The sequence below is a fragment of the Cherax quadricarinatus genome, unplaced genomic scaffold (assembly GCF_038502225.1).
Source record: "Cherax quadricarinatus isolate ZL_2023a unplaced genomic scaffold, ASM3850222v1 Contig558, whole genome shotgun sequence".
Taxonomy (NCBI): Eukaryota; Metazoa; Arthropoda; class Malacostraca; order Decapoda; family Parastacidae; genus Cherax; species Cherax quadricarinatus.
In genome coordinates, this window is record NW_027195584.1 from 105077 (window position 1) to 128491 (window position 23415).

Below are 23415 nucleotides of genomic sequence, written 5' to 3' on the forward strand. Positions count from 1 at the left end.
ACCAGTTATCTGTATATAATATATGCCCCTTACCAAGGTATGGTTCTATCATTGTTCGAACCACATCACCTGAGATGCCCAATAACTTCCTGGTATTTTGCAATGTATAACTTCCAGTGTACACAATAATATCCAATACCAGACCACTGTAACAATCACAAAGCACAAACAACTTTATACCAAAGCGTTTCCTCTTGCTTGGTATGTACTGCTTGAAAGAGAGTCTTCCTTTGAACAGAATCAAAGACTCGTCAATTACAAGCTTCCTGAAGGGATAAAAATGAGTACTGAATTTCTGTTTCAGATACACAAACACATTCCTAATCTTATATAACCTGTCAGTTCTGTCAGGCCTGGTTTTATCTGAGAAGTGAAGCATACGTAACATTAGCACAAATCGATTCACTGGCATTATATCACTGAAACCTGGTGTTGCAATCAGGGGGTCTGTTGACCAGTATGATTTCACTTTGTGCTTATACACATGTGGCATAAGCATTATTGTGGCAAAGAAAAGATACATCTCAGCCACAGTTGCCTCCTTCCATTGGTGTAGACGTGATTTTGGTGAAAGTATTGTGTTTGCCATGGTGTACTCGTAGTATGTGTTGCTTTCCATGACAACACTTTTCATCAGTGGTTCGTCAAAGAATAACTCGAAACATTCCAGTTCAGTGGCATTGTTCCCAAGTGCACAAGATGGCCGTATTCCACTTTGGCTGCCATCAAACTGGTGGGGATTTGGAACAAAATTGGCAGCTTCCTGCCAATCCCAGGTGCGGTCTGCTGGTGGGTACTGGACAATGACAGGTGGTTGTGGTTGTGGAGGTTGTGGTTGTGGAGGTTGTGGTTGTGGAGGCTGGTGTGGTGGGGGAGTGGGGGATGGTGGCCTTTGTTCTAGATCAGCTGAGGCAGCGGCGTGGGTGGCAGCGTGGGTGGCAGCATGGCCCACTGCTGGTGCCTCACCGCCGGCACCACTACCACCACGCACATTTTCCATCCCAATTGCAACAGTATCTTCGTCATTTTCACTGTCTGTTCCTGTTGTACAGCCACGGGATGTACTCCGAGATACACTCCTTCCCCTTGGTAAAACATATGGCACACTTCCAGAGCGCATATATCGTCGTATATACTGACGCTTCACTGGGGAATATTGCACTTCACTATCACTACTGGAACTAGTTTGAAGAGCTTGTAGTTCATATTCACTATCACTATCATCACCCATGCTCTCATCTGAGTCTGGGATTTGGGAAAATAGAAGTTTCCTCTTGGGTTCTGGAACAACTGAACGTGAACACGAGGGCCCAGCACCAGAGGTGGAAGGCTGAGGGTCGTCTGGGTTTTCTTCACTATTACCGATATTATGGTCATTAGGTTCGGTCAAAACCTCACTAAAACCACGAAACTCATCTTCACTAGCACTTCCATCACTATTAGAACTGTCACTGGGGAACAAAAGTGTCCCAATTCGCCGAGGAGTGAGGAGCTTCTTACCGCGAGGCATGGTGGACATTGTTTACTAAGAGGGCATTCCCACAATGCACCACTGGGTCCCAGATTTTTTTTCTACCGCGCACACTGACCACGCAGACCCATTCTCTCACACCTAGGCCTACCAGCCTTTTCGCGCGAGATTTGAGGCCGCTAGAATTTATGCGTACTAGTACGTCAAAAACCCCTACGCGTAAGACGTACTAGTACGACGAAAACCCTCAAAGGGTTAAACGGGAAAAAGGCTCGCCATCTGAGGTGATAGGACAGAGGGGAGCTGGAGGCGGGGTATGAGCAGGTTTACCAATGGTCTGACAGACCCGGCAACTGCGAAGATGTTTCACCACGGTTTCCCGCATTCTAGGCCAAAAAAAGTATTTTGACAACTTTACCATTGTTTTCCTTAATCCCAGATGTCCTCCCATTGGACTATTATGGGCGACCTTCAATGCAAGCTCACGATAAAACCTAGGCAGGATTAATACATGCTTGGCCTTGGCCAAAGGTGCCCCTAGACAGGCGTGGATCTAGGAACAAAGTTTGGGGGGGGCCCGACGGCAGAATTTTCGGTTGTTTAAAGAGCATTAGCATTACCGTTTCTCCACTAATGGGATTCTTATTTGTTAATTACTGGCGGACTGACCTAAATGAATGGGCATAACCATCTGCTCTAGGTGCCAGTGTTTCTCTTCATGGTCACCATCACCACTCTTCTGGGTCACTTTTGTCTTGAAGAACGAGGTGATCTTCCTCTCACTCCCGGCTCGCTTCATGTTACACTCCTTGTGAGAATGAGAAGGAATTAACTCAGCAAAGCTTTACCTATTTTCACTGAAACAATAAAATTGAAACTGGCATCCTTCAGAGTGATGAAAAAAAAAGATAGTCCTTTACTGATAGCTGTCATTGTAAGTTGTTACCGTTTTGCGGCTGCTGCCGTTAAGTAACTAAGTAACAGTCAAGTCAAGCTATATAACGAAAAAAATATGAAAAGGGTAAAAATGGAAATACAGTACCAACGATAATAAATAAGTTAGTACAAACTTTCACTGCCAGTTTGATTCGAATACTCTATCTCACAGAATTTTCTGTTGTTTTCAATAGTGGTCTCAACACTTTTGTAGCTTGAATAGTGAGATAATATCTCACTATTCAAGCTACACATACTGACTCACTGCGAGCCGGGCACGAACCAGGACGAGAGGGTAAGGGTTCATGAACCATTCAGTGACCTTACTGCACCAGGTAAAGGGGCCAGGGCAAGATTAATACATTAGGCTATTGTGTTTATGCCTGTTTTGGGGCCTTGTGGGACAGTGCCAGAGTGGAGTGGGTTGGAGCCTTGGAGCTATGCCTACAGTAGCCTACCGTGAAAGAGTATAATAATAATAATAATAATAATAATAATAATAATAATAATAATAATAATTGTTATTTTTATTAGGCTAAGTTTCAACATATTTACCCATATCTCAGAGATATGGGTAAATATGTTGAAACTTAGTCTAATAAAAATAACAATTATTATTATTATTATTATTATTATTATTATTATTATTATTATTATTATTATTATTATTATTATTATTATTATTATTATACTCTTTCACGGTAGGCTACCGTAGGCATAGCTCCAAGGCTCCAACCCACTCCACTCTGGCACTGTCCCACAAGGCCCCAAAACAGGCATAAACACAATAGCCTAATGTATTAATCTTGCCCTGGCCCCTTTACCTGGTGCAATAAGGTCACTGAATGGTTCATGAACCCTTACCCTCTTGTCCTGGTTCGTGTCCGGCTCGCAGTGAGTCAGTATGTGTGTTGGAGCCTTGAAATACCGGGGGACGGTGACTCACCATCATGGGGTCACGCCGCATCAGCCGTCTGATGTTACCACTTGCTCTCAACATGCAACACTGCTTGACGCTCGCTGAGGCTGAGCCTCGCTCTCTCAGAGCCTGCCTGCCTCTCTGGGTGTTATGCGAAATTTCTTTCAAGTTAAGACATTTCCACGATTTTTTTTGCCACATCTCATTATTCTCAGCATCAATACAGCTCCAAAATGTTTATTATAAGTATCCAACCTTAAAAAGCATTTTTGTATTGTTATGGAGCTAGAGGTATTAGTGGTCTGTAAACTTGCAAAGTTGCAAAACAAATTTAAATGCATCCCAAAGCAGTGGCGTAACTACGGGGAGCCTGGGGGGTCCGCCCCCCTCACTAGAGCTGTGGCCCCCCCCACTTGAAAAGGAGTATCTGCATAGTTTTGTGTCTAGAAAAGTAAAAAAATATATTTATTTATGTATATATATATATATATATATATATATATATATATATATATATATATATATATTATATATATATATATATACATTATATATATATATATATATATATATATATATACAGTGGACCCCCGCATAACGATTACCTCCGAATGCGACCAATTATGTAAGTGTATTTATGTAAGTGCGTTTGTACGTGTATGTTTAGGGGTCTGAAATGGACTAATCTACTTCACAATATTTCTTATGGGAACAAATTCGGTCAGTACTGGCACCTGAACACACTTCTGGAGTGAAAAAATATCGTTAACCGGGGGTCCACTGTATATATATATATATATATATATATATAATCGGCTTTAAAATCTCAAATAATTCGGGAAGGCATGCCCCCACCATGTAAAGGATTGGCCCCTCCTTCCCCTCACCCCAAAATGAAAACCCAGCTATGACACTGGGCCAAAGCCCAAAGAGGGCCAAAGGGGGGGCCCGGGCCCCCTGGGCCCCCCTTATATCCGCGCCTGCCCCTAGAGAATGTCTTCTGGTGGATTTCTTCATAAGTATACCGCTACTAGAATAAACACAGTCCTCTAGTTTCTCGGCCTCTTCTTCCGTTATCAACAGCTTTCTTACTTTCTCCAACGAGGGGTCTTCCATCTGTGCTTGGATTAGATCTTCAGGTCTAAACTTTTTAGCACCTAAAGAATCTAAAGTTGAGTCTAGCCCTGCAGACACAGACGTCGCATCCTTGGGCCAGTGGGTCGCACTAAACAATAGGTTCAAACCCAGATCAGCTTTGTCCTCTACTTCCTCTGTTGATTCAGGAGGTAACCTGGTCGTTGCCATGGACCTAGTGACAACTCCCAGCGGAAATAATGATAGATCCTTCCTATGAGCCTCAATCACGTAATCCTCTCCCGAGGTATTTTCTATCACCAGAGGTTCTTTCTTGATTCCTTCGCAGCTTAGGTCATTTCCTATCAGTAGGTCAACAGACTTAATAGGAAATCCTTCATCTGATATACCGACAGTCGCATATCCTTTATAGCAACCCAGGTCTAGGTATATCCTATGGAGGGGAACTCTAGAAACGGCTCCTTCATAAGCCTCCAGAAGTGCATCTATCTTCGTATAAGTGCGGTCAGACAAAGAGAGGATTCCCTTTTTTAACAATGTCAAGTAACTCCCCGTATCCCTATAGGTTTTAACCGGCACCACTTGACCCTCGTCAATACCAGCTTTTCCTTTTGAAAAATATGGGCTCATTGCCTTTTCAATTTCTTGCCCTGAGATGGCCCTCGTCTCAGGTCATCTCAGTGAAGCAGTCTTCGGTCCTGCCGGCTCTAGATCTGCCTGTAAACATCTCTGCGTGTGGGCTACTGAAGACACCATCTGCACAGGAGCATTTCCTGTCCCTTTCCAGCTGATAACATTGGTTTCTCACATGACCTTCCTTTTGGCAATATGAACAGGACAAGTTCTTCCTGGCTTTATACACCTCCCGGTTCTGTCGTAGTTGAAACCGGTCACCATTGCATGGCTTATCCAGGGTTCGAGAGGTCACTGCTTCTGAAGGAAACTTTTGGCGAGGTTCTGTTCTTGACTTAACTGGTCGAACCTTCTGGCCCAATTTTACTGCTTCCTCTCTGGATGTTCTATCACAGATCAGCTGGCTGGAGATCTCGTAGCGATCGGCCAGTGCAGCGGTCTCCATCACATCAGGTGTTGGACGGTCGATCAGGAACTTCCGCAAATCCCCAGATATAGAATTATAGAAGTCCTCTTGTAGTATTAATTGGGTTAAGCTGCCTACGGTGTTGCTTTGTGAGGCTCTTTGCCACCTCTCGAAAGCTACCTTCTTCTGCCTGGCGAAGTCCACCCAAGTTTTCCCTGGTAACCTTTGCAGAGTACGGAAGGCTTGCTGGTAGCTCAAAGGGAGTAGATCATAGGTCTCCAGTATGACCTTTTTGATGGAGTCATATTGTATGTACTTTTCGTAAGGCAAAGCCGCGGTACATTCTCGAGCTTTACCAGTCAGCGTCGTATGCAACAAGACAGCCCAGAATTTTTGGGGCCACTGCATAGCTCGAGCCTGATTTTCGAACGTATCGAAGTACGTGTCCAGATCAGACTCGCAAAACTTGGGCACCAAAGATGCTGCTTTATGAATGTCGAAAGTATTTCTGGGGGCCTCGGGCCTCACAACTCCTTCCCTTTGCCGCTGACGTTCGTAGAGTATGGTGTCCCTCTCGAACTCTTCTGCATTCAGCTTCCTTTGGGCTTCTATTTGGGCCATTTGTAAAGTAATAAGGCGCTCCATTCTTGTGAACTGGCTCTGTGATATGGGCCCAATCGGTAGTGGAGGAGTTGGAGGATACAAGTTTTCCCATCTTTCCTTGGGTCGAGCACCTGTGCTGGGTGCTTCTTGTGAACCAGGGTCAGAAACTGGGTGATTAGACACCCCAATTTCAGGCACCTCTCCCAGAGATGTCCACTCACCAGCAGATCCCTTTGATTCTGGCTCAGCCACATCACTAGGAGGTAGGGAAGTTGGAAGGCCACCAAGATCAAGTCCTTGCGCTCCAAGCGGTCGGTCCAAGTGTTCAAATTGAGATATTAGACTTGCCTCATCAGTATCGTTAATGTCATCCACCTCCCCTTGTTCCAGAAACATCATGTTTCTCAAAATAGATTGAGTGGTCTCGGCGGTGTAATATTTGTTGTACTTCACTCCTAGGCATACGGCAATTTGCCAGCACTTCTGAAGTTTTAAAGACTTCAAATCCTCCAAGGTTAACTCACATATTAACTGTTGCATTTGAGCCTCCATAGTTAATTTTATGGGTACCTGAACAGCAGCTCACTTTCATGGGATTGGCACTTACTTCCTAGGGCTGATATTTCCTCCAGCACCTTGGATCAGAGAGCAACTCGCGGACGGGCCCCCACTTTGTTGCGTACAGGGCCACTACTTAAGCCTGTTTAGCCCTTTCTTGCAACAAATAAACAGGATTGAATATCCTGTTCTAGATGAAATCATTCAAGAGTTCAGTAGTAAACAATCATAATGTTTCTTTCCGGTTTTTTATTAAGTTTCTTAATAAACCATAGAAGGGTTTTATATTAACTTTAAAAAGGTCGCACCATAAAACAGAGTACTCATGAAATTTACACATAAGTTCACTTAAAAGATAATACACAGTATTATCTTGATTATAGTACTGAACGGCTCTAGTATCATAACACCTTCTCTTCACATAATAACACTTTACTTAACTCAATCCAAATGAGACAGAAGACGTAACACTTCAATAATAATTCACTCTTATTCAACTTTCATAATATACTAAGTGAGATTAGGAATATTTTACACTTAAAGGAATTTTGAGGCGAGTCTGTCTCCCATGACTTTTTCACCATCCTCTTTGAACCAATACTGCTTAAATTCACTCCTAGCAGAGCTAGGGACAATCACCAGCATCTCCAAAACAGCAACACACACTTCGTCCGAGACGTTTCTGTCAGATATCGTCCGAGGTACTGGAGGGTCACTAGGGAACCTCATGTGGGACCAGAAGTTTAAATCCAGGAATCAGGGAGCTTCCCTCACGAGAGGTGAGGAAGGTAAGAACTGAACTCTGTGAGGCTTTACCAGCCCACTTTGTCTGACGGAAAGTAAAGAAGGCATCTTCAACCTGTGATTTAGTAGAAAGAATGAGCTGTTGAAGTAGGAGACGGGCATGATCAGGAAAGGGAGTGCCCAGTGGGTTGGTTTTCAGGAAGTGGGAGAAGGAAGGTGGCAGAACTTGTTGAGCAAGACAGTCACGTAGGAAGCGAAGCTGATTCTTATGACGCCTGGTAGCAATAAGAGCAGCCTCATAAGATCGAAAGAGGGGTTTAAAAGAGGGAAGAACATTAAAAAAGTTGGAGAGAATATGACACTTAACTGCAGGGTCCATAAATAACAAAAAAGGCACAATACCGTGACTGGAACGATACACAAATAACCCGCACATAAAAGAGAGAAGCTTACGACGACGTTTCGGTCCGACTTGGACCATTGACAAAGTCACACTAACCAGAGGTGGAGCAACGTGCTCTCTTTGCGGCTCTACCACAGGATCTCTGTAACCTTCTCTCTACCATTGCCTTTGACACTGCTCGCATGAATGCACAAATTCATTCTTCCAAACTACAAAATAAACTTCAACGTCTCATCTCAGCTAGCCCTTGGTCTAAATTCTCCCTCACTGACTGTGTTACTAATCTGTCTTCTGTCTCACTCTCTCAGTATGAGCTTGAACTTCTTGGTTTTGGCCTTTCCTTTGCCACTTCGCCTACTCCTCGTGCTGGTATTTCCCTGATTAGCTCTTTTGATTCCTTTCGTCAATCTCGCTTCCGTAATCTTCCTGACTTGTCCACTTTTCGTGGTGCTCTCCTTCCTGCTCTTGTTAGTCTGTTTTCTAAGAATCACCACCTTCCACGCCGTTACCAACTTGCCCTTTCTTCTCTTAAATCCAACACTAACATTGTCATACTATCTACTGACAAAGGTAATTCGGTAGTTATCCTTGATCGCGAGGATTACCTCCGTAAAGCTGATGTCTTGCTCTCTCTCTAACTCACGCACCTACACTCCTCTCGTTTCCAACCCTCTTGATCGCATCAAGAGAACTTTCAACAAAAAACTAAGGACTCTCTCCGACCTCTGTCCTTCTGACTTTGACCTTGTTCAACGGTTTCGTGTCATCTGTCCCTCTCTTCCCTATTTCTATGGCCTTCCCAAAACTCATAAACCTGATATTCCTCTTCGTCCTATCATATCCTCTAGAGGTTCTGTCTCTTATTCTCTTGCTTCTTGGCTGGCGAAAACCCTCACTCCCTTTCTTGGTACTTTTTCTCCTGCCCACCTCCGTCACTCTCAAGACTTCATTGAACGGGTTCGCTCTCTCCCAACCTGTAAGATGCTTAGTCTTGACGTTGAGTCCCTCTTTACCAATGTCCCTCTTGATGATGTCCTTGATTTCCTTAGAGAGAAGGCCCATGAAGGGTTTCTTCATCTCCCTATCCCCACTGATGTCTTTCTTGATCTGATCCGCCTCTGTGTGGACTAACTCCTTTTCCTTCCAAGGGAAATATTATTCTCAAACCTTCGGTGTCGCTATTGGCTCTCCTCTCTCTCCTGTCCTTGCTAATCTTTACATGGAATACTTCGAGACTGTTCTTCCTTCCCTCGATGTGCAACCTTCACTCTGGCTCCGCTATGTGGATGACATCTTTGCTCTGTGGCCTCATGACTCCAGTCTCTTCCAACCTTTTCTTGAAGCTCTTAATAATCTTGCCCCTTCCATTAAGTTTAAAGCTTCCTTTCCTTGATGTCCATGTCTACCGCTCAGATACAGGTTTTTCCTTTTCCGTTTACCGTAAACCTATGCACAGTGGCATGTACATTCACTACTTTTCCTATCATGCTTCCCCTGTCAAGAAAAGTGTTCTTATCTCCCTCTTTCTCTGTGCCCTTCGCATCTGTGATCCTCAGTTCCTTCCAGCAGAAATTTCCACTCTTCATAATTCGTTCTCCCGTCTTGGCTACCCTTCCCTTTTCATAGACTCTGCCCTCTCACGTGCTAAACGCAATTTCTTCTCTCCCAAACTCTCTACTCATGGGAACTCTTCTATCCTCTGCCTTCCCTACATTTCCGGTCTTTCTAATCTCAACAATTCTCTCCGTCCCTTAGACATCAAGCTTACCTTCCGCCAGACTAACACTCTTCGCACTAATCTCGTTCATACCTCTCCTCCCTCTACAGATGTTCCTGGTGTCTATTCTATTTCTTGCTCCTCCTGTCCTCTTCAATACTTCGGAGAAACTGGTCGATCTCTTTCTGACAGACTTAGGGAGCACAAAAATAGTGTTAGGCTTGCCGACACTAACAATGCTCTTTTCTGTCACGTCAGAGATCATAGCCATCCTATTGACTGGTCTTCTGCTAAAACTGTCTTCCCTACTTCCAACTCGAACAGTCGCCGTCTAGTTGAATCCTCTCTAATACACAACTTTCCTTGTATGAACCTTACCCCTGGCTTCGTCTCTGTAGATGCCTTCCTCTCCCACTACATTGTAAAATGCTCCAAACTTCAGAACACCCGTGACTTAACCTGAATCCTCATTTTTTCTTTTTCTTCTTCTTCCTCTTCCCCTTTCCTCTTTCCTTTTCTCCTCTGGGTTGTCTTTCTCTCTCCTGTCTCGTGTTTCTGTTCCTTCTTCATTTATTTCACCACTTCCCCTTTCATGCACCTCTGTGCGCTTGCTCTCCCTCTGTGGGCATCTAGCTCTCTTGCAGTGCTCCCCTTCCTTTGTATTTGACTGGCTTGTCATCCTTATTTCCCACTTCTAGCACTACAACTACTACTACCTCTTCTTCTTCTACTACTACTACAACTACTGATGAAATTAAGACACATGTGCGGCGTCTGGTTGTCTTTGTTGTGGATGTTTCTTCGCCATCCAGTGGCTGGCTGGATGGCGAAACGTCTACGATGGGGATGCCCGGGTGTTGTGCATGTGTCTTAATTTCATCTTGTCGGTATTATATACAATTCTTGTACTACTACTACTACTACTACTACTACTACTACTACTACTACTACTACTACTACTACTACTACTACTACTACTACTACTACTACTACTAGAACTAATACTGCTACTAGTACTACTACTACTACCACTACTACTATTACTACTACTACTACCACTACTACTACCACTACTACTACTACCACTACTACTACCACTACTACTACTACCACTACTACTACTACCACTACTACTACTTCCACTACTACTACCACTACTACTACCACTACTACTACTACCACTACTACTACTACTACTACTACTACTACTAGTACTACTACTACTACTACTACTACTACTACTACTACTACTACCACCACCACCACCACCACCACTACCACCACCACCACTACCACCACCACCACTACCACCACCACCACTACCACCACTACCACCACTACCACCACCACCACTACCACCACCACCACCACCACCACCACCACCTCCTCCTCTTCCTGCCTATATATAGCCGTCCTGCTCCACCTCTGGTTAGTGTGACTTTGTCAATGGTCCAAGTCGGACCGAAACGTCGTCGTAAGCTTCTCTCTTTTATGTGCGGGTTATTTGTGTATCGTTCCAGTCACGGTATTGTGCCTTTTTTGTTACGTACTACTGTAGTTCATACAGTTCTTCATTTACAGAGCATCAAAGGTAACCATCACTGATCTGCCACAGTTGGTTCCCCTTATGGAGAAGAATATTCTTCAAAATCACAATAATTTAAGGTGTGCAGTTGATGCCATAGAGCTAACGTGGGGCAACATGGAGCAAGGTGCTGCTCTCGGTACTCCTGATCTTCTTGTGCTTGCTGACTGCATTTATTATGAAGAGGTGGGTTAGCTCTTATTTATCAGTATTTTTTTATATTTAGTCTATTCAAAGCATAACTGATAGGGGTCATACAGCATAAGGAATAGTGGAGACTCTATCCTCTATTGGCTAATGATGAGACAGACACACTACCATTCAACCTTTTTCTTATTGTTTAGTACACTGTGAGAGAGACTATATGATGAAGCACACTTTATAAATATATAGATAATCATGTTAAAAATATGGATTAATTTAAGAGTGAAAGATAAAGAGCAATCTAAAGAGCATATTAGTTTTTTTTTACTTCAGTGGCTGTCTCTGACTAAGGTAGAGTGACCTCTCACCAGGGTAGAGTGACCTCTCACCAGTGTAGAGTGACTTCTCACCAGGGTAGAGTGACCTCTCACCAGGGTAGAGTGACTTCTCACCAGGGTAGAGTGACCTCTCACCAGGGTAGAGTGACCTCTCACCAGGGTAGAGTGACCTCTCACCAAGGTTAGAGTGAACTCTCACCAAGGTAGAGTGACCTCTCACCAAGGTAGAGTGACCTGTCACCAGGGTAGAGTGACCTGTCACCAGGGTAGAGTGACCTCTCACCAGGGTAGAGTGACCTCTCACCAAGGTTAGAGTGAACTCTCACCAAGGTAGAGTGACCTCTCACCAAGGTAGAGTGACCTGTCACCAGGGTAGAGTGACCTGTCACCAGGGTAGAGTGACCTCTCACCAAGGTAGAGTGAACTCTCACCAAGGTAGAGTGACCTCTCACCAGGGTAGAGTGACCTGTCACCAGGGTAGAGTGACCTCTCACCAGGGTAGAGTGACCTCTCACCAGGGTAGAGTGACCTCTCACCAGGGTAGAGTGACCTCTCACCAGGGTAGAGTGACCTCTCACCAGGGTAGAGTGACTTCTCACCAGGGTAGAGTGACCTCTCACCAGGGTAGAGTGACCTCTCACCAGGGTAGAGTGACCTCTCACCAAGGTAGAGTGAACTCTCACCAAGGTAGAGTGACCTCTCACCAAGGTAGAGTGACCTGTCTCTCACCAAGGTAGAGTGACCTGTCTCTCACCAAGGTAGAGTGACCTGTCTCTCACCAAGGTAGAGTGACCTGTCTCTCACCAAGGTAGAGTGACCTGTCTCTCACCAAGGTAGAGTGACCTGTCTCTCACCAAGGTAGAGTGACCTGTCTCTCACCAAGGTAGAGTGACCTGTCTCTCACCAAGGTAGAGTGACCTGTCTCTCACCAAGGTAGAGTGACCTGTCTCTCACCAAGGTAGAGTGACCTTAGTTGCTGTCAGGATCAGAAATAGCTTGAAATCAACCTCAAATAACATAAATATTCAATTTTTTTAAATTTTTCTTGAGGACAAGTAAGTCCTCCATTACAGCACACCCCCAGTCTATTTGTGGGTTTTTACTAGGTTTGCTTTAATTATTGGGCTGCCCTAAATCATGACCAATCATTCCTGTATTTTATTATCTGAGAAATTAGGTAAAACTTCAATTTTTTTGTGTCTGTGATGAGTAGAAAATAAGAGAGCCCTGAGGATATGATTACAGTGGACCCTCAGCTAATGATGGCATCAGCTAACGTTAAATCCAGCTAACGATACATTTTAATGCAAAAATTTTGCCTCAGCTAATGCTAAAAAACTCGCCCAACGTTATTCGTTTGAGACGCGTCCACGTGTGGCCTGAGCAGTTGTCCCGTGGGTGCCAGTGTTTACAAGACAGCCAGTGCGGTCGCATCCACTCATACAATCGGAACATTTCATATAATCACAGCATTTTTAGTGATGGTACCTGCAAAATAAGTCGCCATGGGCCCCAAGAAAGCTTCTAGTGCCAACTGTGCGGTAAAAACGGTGAAAATTTCCATGGAAATGAAGTGGATAAACGAAAAACAGATAGCAGGAGATACCATCTCTCAAGCGATCATATGTACAAAGGGTGGGAAATACATACTATCGTACCATGGTCAGCTGCTGCTGCACCATCAGCTGTTGCTGCACCACAGTCAGCTGCTGCTGCACCATGGTCAGCTGCTGCTGCACCACGGTCAGCTGCTGCTGCACCACGGTCAGCTGCTGCTGCACCACGGTCAGCTGCTGCTGCACCACGGTCAGCTGCTGCTGCACCACGGTCAGCTGCTGCTGCACCACGGTCAGCTGTTGTTGCACCAGTCAGCTGTTGCTGAACCACAGTGAGCTGCTGCTGCACCACAGTCAGCTGTTGTTGCACCAGTCAGCTGTTGCTGAACCACGGTGAGCTGCTGCTGCACCATGGTCATCTGCTTTTGCACCATGGTCAGCTGCTGCTGCACCACGGTGAGCTGTTTCTGACCAACATGACTTGTCCCGAACCTGTCCATCCAGCCCTGCCGTCATTGTTTACAAGCCAGGGTGGCCAGTTGCATGCATACATTCGATACATTTTGTATTATTCCATTGTTTATAGTGCTTGTAACTGCTAAATAAGCCACCATGGGCCCAAAGAAAGCTACTAGTGCCAACCCTGTGGTAAAAAGGGTGAGAAATATGTACTATCGTACCACGGTCAGCTGCTGCTGCTTCACCACCGTCAGCTGTTGCTGCACCACGGTCAGCTGCTGCTGCACCACCGTCTGCTGCTGCTGCACCACTGTCAGCTGCTGCTGCACCACCGTCAGCTGCTGCTGCACCACCATCAGCTGCTTCTGACCAACATGACTTGTCCCGAACCTGTCCATTCAGCCCTGCCGTCATTGTTTACAAGCCAGGTTGCATGCATACATTTGATACATTTTGTATTATTCCATTGTTTATAGTGCTTGTAACTACTAAATAAACCACCATGAGCCCAAAGGAAGCTTCTAGTGCCAACCCTGTGGTAAAAAGAGTGAGAAATATGTACTATCGTACCACGGTCAGCTGCTACTGCACCACCGTCAGCTGTTGCTGCACCACGGTCAGCTGCTGCTGCACCACCATCAGCTGCTGTTGCACCACGGTCAGCTGCTGCTTCACCACAGTCAGCTGCTGCTGCACCACAGTCAGCTGCTGCTGCACCACAGTCAACTGCTGCTGCACCACAGTCAGCTGCTGCTACACCACCATCATTTGTTGCTGCACCACAGTCAGCTGTTGCTGCACCACGGTCAGCTGGTCCTAGTGGCATTAAAAGAAGAAGGGAAGTAACCCCGGAAAAGGATGTGCTACCTAAAGTCCTAATGGAAGGGGATTCCTCTTCTAAACATTAACAATCTCCATACTCTCCCCTCCTCCCATCCCATCAATCATCACCAGATCTTCAATAACGGTAAGTGTCAGTTTGTGTGTATTAAAATTAATATTTCGTGTGGTAAAAAAAAAAAAAATTCATACTTTGTGGTGTCTTGAATGGATTAATTTGATTTCTATTATTTCTTATGGGGAAAATTAATTCAGCTAACGATAATTTCAGCTAACGATGAGCTTTCAGGAACGGATTAATATCGTTAGCTGAAGGTCCACTGTAATGAACAGAGGAAATGTTGCTTTACTGCTGGAATGCCTGCAAAGTTTATTTTGGACTCTTTTAACCCTTAAACTGTCCAAACATAGATCTACGTTCGCTCGCGAAGCGCTCCAAACGTAGATCTACGTTTGGACAGTTTAACCCGTAAACGGTCCAAACGTATATATACGTTTTTTCAACATTTGAAAGTATGTAAAAAAAGTAGATCTTCTTTTTGTTTTTTTACATTTGAAAATGTGTAAAAAAACTTTGATCTACTTTTTTTTTGTTATATTTGAAAATATGTAAAAAAACGTAGATCTACTTTTGTAGCACTACACATGTGAACGTAGATCTGCTTGGACCGTTTATGGGTTAAGGGTTAAATTTAATTTTTTTTTTTTTAAAACTCGCCAAGTTATTGAATTCTTGTGCTCAATCAATAGATTGGAAGGCATACTAAAAAAAAAATCTAAGAATTTGGTCAACTTGAGCAATGGAATTGGCTTAAAATTACAAAACAAATTACATTTTGAAATTTAGTTATTATTTTATCATCCACTTGAACAGGGCAGGAGGAGGCACTCACTTTAAAAGGGGGAAAAAAAAGGGTTAAAGAGTTCAGAACAATATAAGATCAAGGAAGCTCTTTAGCATGAGGAAGGAGAGAGAAGAATAATAGGTCTGCAAGAGGAGGCTGACATGCGTAGAGATGCATGGATGCTGTACTTGCCTATATGTACTCTTCTGTATGTGGTTGCAGGGGTCAAGTCACAGCTCCTGGTCTTACTTCTTCACTGATCACTACTAGGCCCACTCTCTCCGGGTTACAAGTCTTTTTTGTACCTCTTCTTAAAGCTATGTATGGATCTCGCCTCTACCACTTTACTCTCCAGATTGTTCCATTTCCTGACAACTCTTAAGGCTGAAGAAATGCTTCCTAACATCTCTCTGACTCATCTGAGTTTTTAACTTCCGATTGTGCCCCCTTATTCCTGTTTCTCATCTGTGAAACATTCTGCCCATGTTTACCTTGCTGTATTATGGAAGGTGTGCAGGTGTGGTCATTGTAATATTGTAGGGGAGGTTCTTCTTATGAACTTTTACATTATTTAAACATAGGTTTTTTTGTTTTTCTATGATGTTATATAGTACAGTGGACCCCTGAGTTTTGGCAGCCTCAACTCGCAAAATTCGACCTTTGGCAAGTTTTTTTTGGAAAAATTTTGCCTCGAGTTTCGTGAAAAAACTTGTTTCGGCGACCGTCCGGTACCCGTCCGCCCATCACCGTGCACACAAAGCCAGTCTCCCACGCCATTCACGCTCAGTGTGCCATTGTTTACCAACACGTGACCATCACCCCGCGGGTTCATACAATACATTTCATAATAATCCATTGTTTTTTGTGCTTGCAACTGCTAAATAAGTCATCATGGACCCAAAGAAAGCTAGTGCAAGCCCTTTGGTAAATGAAGTGAGTGACAGGGATGTGGAAGAGTTGGTGGAGGACCACAGGGAAAAGCTAACCACTGACGAACTGCAAGAGCTTCAACTGGAACAGCATCAGACCACAGCTGAGGAACTTGCTTCAGAGGAGGAGGAAGAGGAAGTGGATGAGGTGCCTTCTTCAGTGATTAAGAGATGTGTGGAATGTGGAATGAGTTGCAAAGTTTTGTTGAAAAGTATCACCCTGACCAAGCTGAAACAAGCCGTATCTACAACATGTACAATGACAGTGTTGTGTCCCACTTCGGGGAAATCTTAAAGAAACGCCAGAAAAAGACCTCTCTGGATAGATATTTTGGGCGCCAGAGGTCCAGTGACTCTCAAGTTGTTCCCAGTGGCATTAAAAGAAGAAGGGAAGTAACCCCAGATAAGGACTTGCTACCTAAAGCCCTAATGGAAGGAGATTCTCCTTCCAAACAATAGTGTACACCTTCCTCCTATCACCTCCTCCCATCTTCCATCTACCCAGAAGTCTTCAGTAAAGGTAAGTGTAATGTTATTATTATTTATTTTAAATGCATGTACTTGATTTCTGATTGTTTTCATTATGTAAATCTTTATTTAATTTAAAAAAATTTTATTTTAATATTTTTGGGTGTCTGGAATGGATTAATTTTATTTCCATTATTTCTCATGGGGAAAATGGTTTCGAGTTTCGTGAATTTCGACCTTTGGTGGGCTCTCTGGAACTGTATTTTGAACATTTTGACATTATACAAATTTAAACTAGGTTATGTACATGCTTTGGCAGGTGCATTATACTGTACATATATATAGTAGTATACACTAATAAAGTGCTGTACATGGAAAGTTTTTTCTGTGCATTTTTATGTTTAATAGTGTTTACTAAGTTAACTAGATCTATTTAGCAGATACATTACTCAGAGGCAGATTATTCACCAGTTGTCACTGGCACCCTTCAAGGGGATGCCTTGAAGTTGGTGAAGGGCTCTTGTTCCAAAGAATTGTGGCTGACCTCCTTTTCCTCGAATCAAACCTGATTACCTCTCATTCCCCAGGAGTTGTATGATCCTTATAGGTTTATCACTTCCTCTTGCATATATGGTAATAATATTAATGAACTCTCTTCATTGTCAGTCACTGGAGCCACTAGTGTCAACAATGAGGAGCCTCTGTGGGACCAGCACCACTGTCATTCTCAGCTACGAGCATCGAACTACAGGAAACAACCTGGAGATTCAGAATAGATTTTTTGGTTTAATGGAAGAAAATTTCTGGAAGGAGAGCATTCCCTTGGAAGATCAGCATGAACTGTATAGAAGTCATGACATACATTTATTCAAATTTAATTTAAGATAGGAAATTGGTAGTTCAGGGAAGTGATAACTATTTACATTCCAATAAATGGAGATACATTAAAGAGTTTTTCATTTATCTTGAGCATGTGTAATAATATTGAGAGGTGATAAAATTTGAAAAAAGTTTTTGCTCTGCCTGCTTAGTCTGAGAGAAGCTAAGTAAACATAACAGAGAATATGAACCATGGAAATTTTAAGCAATTAGTGTATATTCCAATTACTTTTTTGCAAGTACCAAAACTATCTTTTGCTAGCTAGTACCAACTACCTCATTTTTTTACTTTTTATTGTGCAATAAACTGCTCAACTTATTTAATATTACAAATCAGATCTTACTCCTAAACCAATATTATTTCATAGTGACTATCTGTCCATTTAACTTTGTTTACCATTACTTAAATTTAGTCCCTTATATATTTTTTCCATTATTTTAGCTTTATATAACTGCCTTAGTTCATATATTCACAATTGTTAAAATAATCAAGGTGCTATACTCAGGTGCTAAAGTGTAATAAGTTCACTATTTTGCCATTATATTCCAAAGCTCATTTATTTGATTACCACTTTATTGTTCACCACAACTTATATTAGTCCCTTTTATATTATAATTTTATATTATAATTCTAACTTAAAAGAATTACCTTTAAAGTACTACCTACTATCATATTCCCAAGCTCCATTATTTGATCATCACTTTATTTGTTCACCACAAATTGTTTTAGTCCCTTTTATATTGTCTCCTTTATTTTAGCTTAAAAAACTACCTTAGCTCATTATTTTTACATTTGTTAAATAATTCAGGTGCTACATTTTAGCTTTAGAATATTTACTTTGTTTTATACTTAATTCTAACTATAGATTCACTACAAATCTTATGATTACAAGCATTGATCCTGATACCAACCTCTTATTGAATGACTTAAATGAATCAAACAGTTACTGTAATTACTACACAGCAGAACAATCAAAGGCACTTCTCAGAGCCAACAACAACATAACTGTCTTTAACTACAATATCAGATCTTTAAGCAAGCATTACGATGACCTCATAGCATTACTAAATTCCTTGCATGCCAATATGTCCATCATTACACTAACTGAAACCTGGCTAAAGCCTGATACTACAGATGTCTATGCCATTCCTGGTTACACAGCCATACACAACTGTAGGACAGATCAACAAGGGGGTGGCACAGCTATATACTACTCAGACCAACTAGAATGTATCACTAATACTTGCACAAGGGATGAACATGGGGAATATATAATAGCTAAATTCAAATCCAAATACCTACAAAAACCTCTCACATTGATAAACATCTACAGAGTTCCACAGTCAAACATTAGCCAATTTAGTCAAAACCTAGGAAGTATAACTGATGCACGCATGAACAAAGATCACTTACTACTCTCAGGTGACTTCAATATAAATCTCCTGCAAGACCAGGACCCACATGTTACTGAATTCACAAACACAATGAGTAACTGCATGTTGCTACCAACAATAACAAAACCTACAAGAGTTACGGAGACTAGTGTTTCCCTACTTGACCACATCTGGATCAACACCATATCCCCTTTAAAATCAGGCATAATTACAGATAATACCACAGACCACTACCCTACTTTCCTCATAACAACTCTTGGTAAATTACCCCAAGACACTACTAAAGTCACCTTCAGACTTCACAATGAGGCAGCCATTAATAACTTCACAACAGCAGTAACAAACATTGACTAGAACACTGAGCTAGAAATCTATACAGATATTGACAAATGTTTTAATAATTTTCTAAAAAAGACCCAATACCTCTATAACAAACACTGCCCTAAAAAAACTAAACAGATGACAGCTAAGAGACTGAACAGTCCCTGTCTAACACCCAGCATTCTCAAATCCATAAATAGAAAACACCGATATGAAAAACAGTACAGAATGGGTCACATAACCAGAGACCATACAAAACGTTACTCGTCAGTCCTAACCAGCCTGATAAGAAGGGCAAAAAAAATGTATTATGAGAACAGATTATCCAACTTACGAGGTGATATAAAAAAGACCTGGAAAACCCTTTCTGAAATTCTGGGAACAAAAAAGATGTCACGAAATAGCGAAATAAAATTAGCAAAATCAGATGAACCCCAACTCCCACCAACAGAAACTGCAAACAGACTCAATGATTTCTTCTCCACTATAGGACAAAACCTTGCCAATAAAATCCCAAGCTCAGATACCCCACCAAATGACTACCTCCCTGGCAACTACCCGAACACAGTTCCTAGCTCCGGCTAACCCATACAAAGTCTCCCTTATTATCAACGCACTAAAAAACAAGGCAGGAGATTTAAATACCTTGCCACCCTTTATATACAAAAAAGTGTCACAAGTGCTATCACCAATCATTGCAACACTCTTTAACAAATCCATTGAATCCTCCGCCTTCCCTACAGTTCTCAAAATAGCAAGGGTCACCTCAATCCATAAAGGAGGAGACCAAACAGAGTTGAATAACTATAGGCTAATATCCAATTTACACCCTCTCTCAAAAATCTTCGAAAAATTAATTCATAAACGAATCTACTCCTACCTCATCTCCCAAAACATACTCAACCCCTGCCAATTTGGATTCAGGCCTAATAAAAATACTAATGATGCTATTATACACATGCTAGAACATATATACACTGCAATAGAGAGAAAAGAAGTCCCACTGGGGATCTTCATTGATACATAATGCTTTTGATACAGTTGACCATGACTTGCTCCACGTAAAATTGTCACACTATGGTATAAGAGGGCACTCCCTCAACTACCTCAAGTCATACCTCAGCAACAGAAGCCAATATGTGTATGCAAATGGGGCAAGCTCTTCTGCACAACCAATTACAGTTGGTGTCCCACAGGGAAGTGTCCTTGGCCCTCTTCTCTTTCTCCTATACATAAATGACCTACCAAATGCTTCACAATTACTCAAACCCACACTATTTGCAGATGACACTACATACGTCTTCTCTCACCCGAGTCCAGTCACGCTAGCCAATACTGTAAATACCGAATTACGGAAAATATCTACCTGGATGAAGACTAACAAACTTACACTAAACATTGACAAAACCTACTTCATTCAGTTTGGTAACAGAGCTACAGATGTCCCTCTTAACATAATGATAAACGGATCACCTATCACAAAGCTAACAGAGGGAAAATTCTTAGGAATCCACCTTGATAATAGACTCAAATTTCATACACATATACAACAAATTTCTAAGAAAATTTCCAAGACTGTAGGCATACTATCGAAGATACGGTACCATGCTCCACAGTCAGCCCTCCTGGCCCTATATCACTCTCTTATTTGTCCCTATCTCACCTATGGAATTTGTGCATGGGGCTCAACAACAATTAACCATCTCAGACCACTAATTACCCAACAAAAGGCTGCAGTTAGAATGATAACAAATTCTCACTACAGGCAGCACACTCCACCAATATTCAAAACACTCAACCTACTCACCATACAAAAACATCCTTACTTATTATTGCACCTATTACATACATAGAACTCTTAACTCTGATATTAACCCTCCCCTCAAACATCTCCTTGCCAACCTCAACAGAACACATGACCATAACACAAGGCACAGATCACTCTTTGATGTTCCTCGTGTCCATCTCACGCTATGCAAAAACTCAATGCACATAAAAGGCCCTAAAATCTGGAATTCATTACCTGTAAATATAAAAGAAACACTACCTGTTTATAAATTCAAGTCTCTTCTCAAAGATCACTTACTCACCCAAAACCAAATAAATACTGAATAACTGAACCTTATAAATTGTATATCTTAAATGTTTCTCACAATTATATCACATAAATGTTAAACCTAAAACCCAGTCTAACAGAATACTCCATTCGACTGAATGTACAGCAATGCATGCAACCATATGACCTGTCTTTGTAATACTCATTTGTGCTTTATAGTTATCTGTTTACAATAATGTCTTATCACTGATTTCATCATTGCTTAGTTAATCTTAAGTTAATCTTAAGCCAGCCTGTAATGCTATGCATATAAGTGGCTTTGGCATGCTGCTCTTACCTGTATTTTTTTGTACCTCTGTATGTATGCTCAAATTACTAAATAAATAAATAAATAAATAAATAAGTATATTTGGTGAGAAATGCAAGTCATGAGCTTAGTGGAAGGATAGCGGAGTGATGTTCAAGATTTTAAATAGTCAAAACTTTTTTTTTTTTATGTATGAGAATGCTTGGATAATACATCCAGACCTTGCAGCATCTCAGCACCTCTTGAAGGACACTTTCCAGTGATGATGTCTGAAAAGAGGATGATGGGAATGACATGCTTGATACCTTTAGCCAGAGGGAAATGGGCATAAATGCAGCCACTTTATTGAAGACATTTCAGTCCTGGGATCTTGATCATTTTAAATACTTGTACAGTACTGGTATTTAAATTGATCAAGGTCCCAGGACTGAAATGTCTTTCCCTCTAGTTGTTGGCCTTTACTGCCTTCTTACCGCAACACGATTCTAGCCATCTGAACAGCATAGAGCATGGCTGTTGTGAGTGCAAGGATAATGTATAGATTTCTTATAGTATGTGTAATCATACCTTTTTAAAAAAAAAAAAAAATGGCTGTCTTCCCAAGAAAGGGTGACCTGACAAAGAAGAAAACATGCACTGTCACTCACTGTCTTGCCAGAAGTGTGCTGACATTACAGTTCAAATTACCCTCCAGACTGCAAAAGCCCCACTCTTTCTTCAGAGTACATGTGCTGTAATACTTGAGTCCAGCTAGCCAGTTTTCCCAAGTCCCTTCATAAATGTTACCTACACTCCAACAGCACATCATATCCTAAAAACTACTACTTTCCACTTATTCATATCTAACATGCTCACACAAGCCTGTTGGATGTCTAAGCTTCTAGCATTAGGAACTTGGACATTTTCCTTAATTCAGCCACCTCCTACCAAAGAATGCTTCAAAGAAGAAAGCAATTGCCATCTTCCCAGAAGTGCGCTGACATCACAATCAGTTTACCCTCTAACTTCAACTCTCTACTCCTCCTCCAGAGTGCAGGCACTGCCCTTCCCACTTCTAGGATGCATGTTTAGTTAACCAGTTTTCCTGAATCTTTTCATAAGAGTTATCTTGCTCACACTCCAACAGCATATCCATTAAAAAACCACTTGTCTCTATTCACTTCTATCTATCACATACAAGCCTGCTGGATGTTCAAACCCATAAAACTTAAAGCCTCTTTACTCCTTTCCTCCACCCACCCCTACCCCTTCTACTTTACACCCTAGATTTATACATGCTCCTCTTCAGCCTATTCCTCCAATGTTTCTATATTCTCAAACTACAATAACCCCTCCTTAGCCTTCTGAATTATACCTTTGAAAACCCCATATCACCTTTTATTTTATTTTTTTTTGCTCTGAATTCTGTGCATCTCTCTCATTTTTTATAGATGTACTGTATAACAGTATTTTAGCACTAATTGAACCTGATTATCTCTCATTGTCCTTGGGACTGTATGATTTATATCAGCTTAGTACTTTCCCCATGCATGTAGTAATAAAAGTATATTTTTAGGATTTATTATATTTTTTCTTTTATATTGTAACGTGGAGTAAACTTTACATTTCTAAGCCTAACCTCAAAATTCACAAATCAATACAATACCATAACAGTATAGAAGAGTGAGACAACTGGGTGGGAGGAAATAGACCCAGGTCTATTTGCTACTTCCAAGTGGAAACTGGATCACCATCTCTGCTAAGGATCAAATCAACTAGCCTGGCCTCAGACTGGGCTCCGAGGGTAGAAAATCTCATGAAACCAGGCA

The 23415-nt window shown here is 42.0% G+C and overlaps 1 protein-coding gene across 10 annotated transcripts in view; it reads left to right on the forward strand.

Annotated features, from left to right (window-relative positions):
- Window positions 1-17598, forward strand: part of LOC128695231 (protein N-lysine methyltransferase METTL21D) — a 78907-nt gene extending 61309 nt beyond the window's left edge. For all 10 annotated transcript variants that reach the window (XM_070080527.1, XM_070080523.1, XM_070080520.1 and 7 more), the window contains 2 exons: window positions 11067-11256; window positions 17316-17598. In XM_070080527.1, the coding sequence (XP_069936628.1) occupies window positions 11067-11256; window positions 17316-17537 (412 nt within the window). In that variant the 3' untranslated portion in view covers window positions 17538-17598. The remainder of the gene's footprint in view (window positions 1-11066; window positions 11257-17315) is intronic.
- Window positions 17599-23415: the final 5817 nt, after the last annotated feature.